Source organism: Hemibagrus wyckioides, linkage group LG09 (assembly GCF_019097595.1).
Source record: "Hemibagrus wyckioides isolate EC202008001 linkage group LG09, SWU_Hwy_1.0, whole genome shotgun sequence".
Classification (NCBI taxonomy): domain Eukaryota; kingdom Metazoa; phylum Chordata; class Actinopteri; order Siluriformes; family Bagridae; genus Hemibagrus; species Hemibagrus wyckioides.
In genome coordinates, this window is record NC_080718.1 from 615,261 (window position 1) to 621,260 (window position 6,000).

The 6,000-nt window shown below is 39.2% G+C and overlaps 1 protein-coding gene across 1 annotated transcript; it reads left to right on the plus strand.

Moving 5' to 3' along the window:
- The first annotated feature begins 2,372 nt into the window (after positions 1 to 2,372).
- LOC131359392 (polyadenylate-binding protein 1-A-like) lies at positions 2,373 to 5,278 on the plus strand. The gene is made up of 9 exons (XM_058399253.1): positions 2,373 to 2,521; positions 2,643 to 2,895; positions 2,992 to 3,162; positions 3,384 to 3,479; positions 3,691 to 3,928; positions 4,041 to 4,126; positions 4,279 to 4,374; positions 4,715 to 4,961; positions 5,167 to 5,278. Exons 1-9 carry the CDS (start codon positions 2,373 to 2,375, stop codon positions 5,196 to 5,198), a joined length of 1,368 nt encoding a protein of 455 aa, XP_058255236.1. The 3' UTR covers positions 5,199 to 5,278.
- Positions 5,279 to 6,000: the final 722 nt, after the last annotated feature.

Here is a 6,000-nt window from a genome sequence, read left to right on the forward strand (position 1 = left end):
TTTACAGGGCACAGGTATTTGTGTCAGTGTTTACAGGGCACAGGTATTTGTGTCAGTGTTTACAGGACACAGGTATTTGTGTCAGTGTTTACAGGACACAGGTATTTGTGTCAGTGTTTACAGGACACAGGTATTTGTGTCAGTGTTTACAGGGCACAGGTATTTGTGTCAGTGTTTACAGGACACAGGTATTTGTGTCAGTGTTTACAGGACACAGGTATTTGTGTCAGTGCTTACAGGGCACAGGTATTTGTGTCAGTGTTTACAGGACACAGGTATTTGTGTCAGTGTTTACAGGACACAGGTATTTGTGTCAGTGTTTACAGGGCACAGGTATTTGTGTCAGTGTTTACAGGACACAGGTATTTGTGTCAGTGTTTACAGGACACAGGTATTTGTGTCAGTGCTTACAGGGCACAGGTATTTGTGTCAGTGTTTACAGGACACAGGTATTTGTGTCAGTGTTTACAGGACACAGGTATTTGTGTCAGTGTTTACAGGGCACAGGTATTTGTGTCAGTGTTTACAGGACACAGGTATTTGTATCAGTGTTTACAGGACACAGGTATTTGTGCATGGACACTACAAAAGAAAAAGGACACATATAAAGACAGGGTCTATAGCTTGTAAATTGTTTCCTAAATAAAGTGCTTAAAAATAAAAATATATACATCACAACAGAAGGAAATAGTAAGCACTACAGCTGGACAGTCTGACTTGGTAACTCATAAAGAATAACTAATGTGTGCTGGACACTACTGTGTCCTGGGGAATCAGTTTTAAACAAATGACCAACGAGGATCTAAGCAGATTCACTTTAACAGAAACTTGTTGCTCTACAGATTCAGAGGAAAAAAGTTCAAATTCAGCAAAGTCAGTATTTCAGTATTTAGTAACTAATGCTTTGGTGTGTGATGGGCAATTACAGTATTTGTGCAGTAATTCTGCTTTACATAATAAAAAAACTATGAAAAAGAAATGTTACTTGGTGACTGGTCAAATATCAACAATAAAAGTTGAGTTATTGGGTTATTGGGATGCTGTATAACATCAGTAAGGTTAATATAAGCTGCTGCTCAAGAGCTACTGATTAGCTTACTTAGATAACTAAAGCGGAACTAGCCATACACGACATAATTAAGATAATGACAGATTTGTTCACATACACTAGAAAATCCTTCATTACTGAGAGCTAACATTAGATTCATATTAAAGAAAATGACCATTATGATGATTACAGCACGTGCTCACCTCTACATTTTCACAAAGATGATGTTAGTGAGACAGAGCAGGTATCTGAATATGAAAGAGTCTTTCTTCTGTTCTACATCTTAAAACAAATCCTGCAGGTCAGGTCATGGGTCATGTGTGTGCAGGTAGCGGGATGGGGTCAGGGTTTTTCTACCGAACCGTTAACACTCGCTGCATTTAATGAAACCGGAAAGATACCTAGGTTCAAAAACACTGCGCGCGCTGTAGCTCGGTTTGCTGTGCTGTGATTGGACAACTGCTTTTTATTTATTTTTTTCTAATACAAGTAACGAGAGATGTGGGATAATGTAGTGGAATAAAAAGTACGATATTTTACTTCAAAATCTAGTGGAGTGAAAGTAAGAAGTCTCAAAGAAATGTTATATTTTAGTAAAGTACAGATACTGGAAAAAGACACTTAAGTACAGTAACGAATTACATTTACTTCGTTACTGCCCATCACTGATAATGACCTCCTGATGACCCGCGGGGGGAGGGGGGGGGGTCAGGTGAAGGGTGGGTAGTGGAGAGAACAGCATTGCTATGGCAATGACGGAACACAACGCATCATACAAAGAATCAGAACATGACGTAGTGTTGGTCAGCCACAGTCCAGAGCATCGGCAAGTTAGGAAAAGCAAGCAGCAGTTCACATCGCACCGCGAGAAAGTTTATTTCAGATAGAGCCAGCAGTTTCCTTGCTTTTATTATTCAGACTTGGTACAACGGTAAGTTGTAAAGAACTATGCTATGCTATGTTAATTAATAGTTTTGCTGATTATATAAATTAGCTTTATGTGCCTCAAGAGGCGAGTGCCGTTAAAGCTAACTCTTTCTCTAACTTTTTCTTTATTCAGTTCCAATCAGAGGCCATTTCCAACTTGCTGCCTACTATGGAGCCTGAGTCCATGTCTGAACTACCACGGTGTCCATCTCCAGCTCCTGTGAAACTCACATGGGGTGAAATCATGGACTCCGAGGACAATGAGATGGAGAATGTAGAGCCTTTCTGTTTCTATGTAAGACTTGTGAATATGTTGGGCATACATAACATAAGGATGTTGTGTCTTTCATCCTCTAATTCTCTCTCTTTTTTCTGTTTAAACCAGAATCCCTGGAGCATGGATTACATCAACCAGGTAGAGGAGCAGAAGGTAGAGAAGAACATAGAGGAGCAGAAGGCAGAAGAGCAGGCCAAAGTCCAGCAGCCGCCTGTTAGAAACACAAAGCTCCTTAATGAACGCCTCAGCAAGAATAACAAGGTACTGCAGTAAAGTCTGTCTGCAGATCAAGGCTTAAGAGGACATGCTTTATTTCCATATAAAGACAAGTTTGTGTCTCTATATAGCATATAGCATTTCTAACAGTTTTTGTTCAGCTGTGCTATTCAGGGTTTTTGGGGAGTTCTTTGTAACCACTATGCTATGCTATGTTAGTAGTTTTGTTGATTACATAAATTACCTTTATGTGCCTCAAGAGCCAAGTTTCTTTAAGGCAATTTCCAACTTTCTGCCTACTATGGATCCTGAGTCCATGTCTGAACTACCACAGTGTACATCTCCAGCTCCCGCAAAACTCACGTGGGGTGAAATCATGGACGCTGAGGACAATGAGATGGAGAATGTAGAGCCTTTCTCTTTCTATGTAAGACAATAAGCTTGTGAATATGTCGGGCATACATAACATAAGGATGTTGTGTCTTTCATCCTCTAATTCTCTCTCATTTTTTGTTAAAACCAGAATCCCTGGAGCATGGATATCATCAGCCAGGTAGAGGAGCAGAAGGCAGAGGAGCAGAAGGTAGAGGAGCAGAAGGTAGAGGAGCAGAAGGCAGAGAAGCAGGCCAGAGTCCAGCAGCTGCCTGTTAGTGACAAAAAGCTCCATAATGAACGCCTCTGCAAGAATAAAAAGGTACTGTAGTAAAGTCTGGCTGCAGATCAAGGCCTGAGAGGACATGCTTTATTTCTAGCTTTATTTCCATATAAGGACATGTTTGTGTGTCTCTACTTAGCATATAGCATTTGTATCAGTTATTGTTCAAGCTGTGCTATTCTGTTTTTTGTATGTTTTGTTTTTAATTAACAAATTGGCTTAATTAACAATCTGGATGTTGACTCTGCCCTGTTCTGCAGACAGTGAAACTACTGTTGAGGAACCTTGACTGCAATGTGGATGACAGACAACTACATGAGGAATTCCATCCCTTTGGAACTGTGATCAGTGCAGAGGTCAATTTCAATTACTACCTTCACCTCCCCATACTCCCTCTTTTAGGTTAAAATCACTGTGCACTTGTAGCACAAGAAGATGAGGGTTTTTTATTGCGAACTATTTAACCGGTTTATTTTCTGAATGTGGAAATCTATTATATTGTTACCATATAGTGCATGTAATGCTCATTCTTTGCTTTTCGCATCTCTAAATCTGTTTCCTCTGCAGGTCAATATGGAGAATGGCCATCCCAAAGGCACTGGCTTTGTCATTTTTGCATCTCCTGATGAAGCCAGAAATGCCATCATGAAGATGAACGGCAGGGTATTGGGAAGCAGGCCAGTGTATGTTAGTGTGGTTCAGAGCAAGGAGGAACATGGAGGAAGGCACAGAGAGAGGGCAGAGAGTAGCCTGAAAGAACCCTGTCCAAATCCACACCAGGCTCAAAAGAATATTCAGCCACAGAGTAAGTCACACTTCTCAATTTGTGTTAAGTTTACAACATTGTTAAGGCCTCAATAGGTCCCAATCATAATACTGATTGGATGATAAAGTGAAATGTTTGGTTGTGGCTACAGATGCATCTCCAGAATTGAGGAGAACCAACCAACAGGACAGGAACATATGCAGAGCGCAAACCACACTGCAGTCCCAGGATGCACAGGTATTTTTCTGATTATATTACAGGACTTTAATGATTTTTCCCATGTTTTGGTCACACATTTTTAGCTTAATGATTGTCTTAATACTGAGTGATGGATTACTATAAAATACTAAATCAAACGCTGGATGTTGATTTTGCTCTCTGTTCTGTAGAAGAGTAAGGTGTTTATAAAACATCTGGACTACAGTGTGGACGACAGGCGCCTGCATGAAGCGTTCCTGCCATATGGAACAGTCATCAGTGCAAAGGTCACCTAAAATTACTAAACCCTACATTTTATTTCTTTTTTTTGTTTACTTCTCCTTACCTGCTCTATTATGTCAAAACCAGTGTGCACTTGCAGCACAAGGAGATGAATGTGTAGTTGGGTGTTTTTTTCGAATGGTTGCTACCTCAAATTACTATTAACACTGAAGAGATTCATATTGAATGTGCAATACCAGAACCCTGATACTAACATAATATAGCTATTTTCATTATGTTTTGATGTAATGACAGTGCTAGTTTTTCCTCAAGATTAGCCACATACAGTAGGTGTGTGTAATATTAACTTTTGTGCTTGCTGTATTTCCTTGCTGACCCCTACAGGTGACTGTGGAGAATGGCTGCTCCCGAGGTTTTGGATTTGTGAGCTTCTCCTCTCCAAATGAAGCAGAAAAAGCCATTAAGGAGATGAATGGAAGGATGATGGGCAGGAAGCCACTGTATGTGACGCTGGCTAACAACAATAAGCAGCGCAAGGCTTCCCTCACCCAGACTGAGTGTACAGGAAGCAGTGGTCCAACTGAGCCACACACAAGACCTCACAGATTCTTGCAGAGGGTCCATTCACATCGTGAGTCACAGCTGACCTTGTAATACAAGAAATTTAATGCAATAATAAAATGAAAAATATCAATAAGTGCAATGGTTATACAAACTATGATAAACTGTTTGAGAATTACTGTGATATATAACTGAATAGCTACACAATAATTCTGAACACACAGCGTGTATCTGTGACAGTAATAGGGTAATATGACTCTGCTTTTCTCTTTCAGGTCGTCCCTCTGTTGCACCGGCCACCAGATAAACCTTTTAAACTTTATACTTCCTTTTATCAATATATATATATTGATTTATATTATTATTATAAATTTTGTTAAATTTTGTGAAACTCATTTGTTATTTTTGAATTTTTATATATTATATTATCATACTCATTGCATGTAAAAGCAAATAAACAATTTGGGGCGGGGGGGGGGTATTTCAGCAGTTGATCATGTTGATAACATGCAAATATAAAGCACACCAACACCAAAACTCATCAAGCTAACAGGGTTTGATTCCTTTTTACACTGAAATCTCAAATCCTTCAAGGTATTCTGTCAATAGCAATAAAAAGAACAGGAAAGAAATTAATTATGTACTGCTGCACTTAAAATACTTTTCATACTGCGTGTACTGTATGTACACTGAACTGAAGTAAACTGAAGTAATTCAGATGACAGATTTTTAAAAAATTTATAATAAGAATAAAAAATATATTTCATTCATGAGTTCATAAGAACTTTATTTCTTTCCAGTTTACCCAATATTTCTGAAAAGAGGTAAGAAAAAAGAAGAAGAAAAAGAAAAAGACCAGATGCCCAGCGGTGCATGTGTAGGACACTGTGAGGTATGTAGCAGTAGTGTTACAAGGATCTGTAAAGACGGTGGAGGAAGCTTCGACAGTGCAACTCTTCAGTCCATTGCACCTGTAAATGAAAAAAACAATGTTAACATGGCCTCTTTAAGAGCTGGACTACAAGTTAACCTACTAAGTAAAAAAAGCTTAAAGAACAAACTAAAAGCTTACAGTGAGGAGACAGTTGAGAGTGTGTTTGGAGCGTAGC

Bases quoted from the DNA above. Each gene is read 5' to 3' on its own strand.
- LOC131359392 (XM_058399253.1), top strand. From the start codon at position 2,373: ATGGATTACATCAACCAGGTAGAGGAGCAGAAGGTAGAGAAGAACATA. The intron at 2,896-2,991 runs GTAAGACAATAA...TGTTAAAACCAG, and splicing joins TAGAGCCTTTCTCTTTCTAT to AATCCCTGGAGCATGGATAT. The intron at 3,929-4,040 runs GTAAGTCACACT...TTGTGGCTACAG, and splicing joins AAAGAATATTCAGCCACAGA to ATGCATCTCCAGAATTGAGG.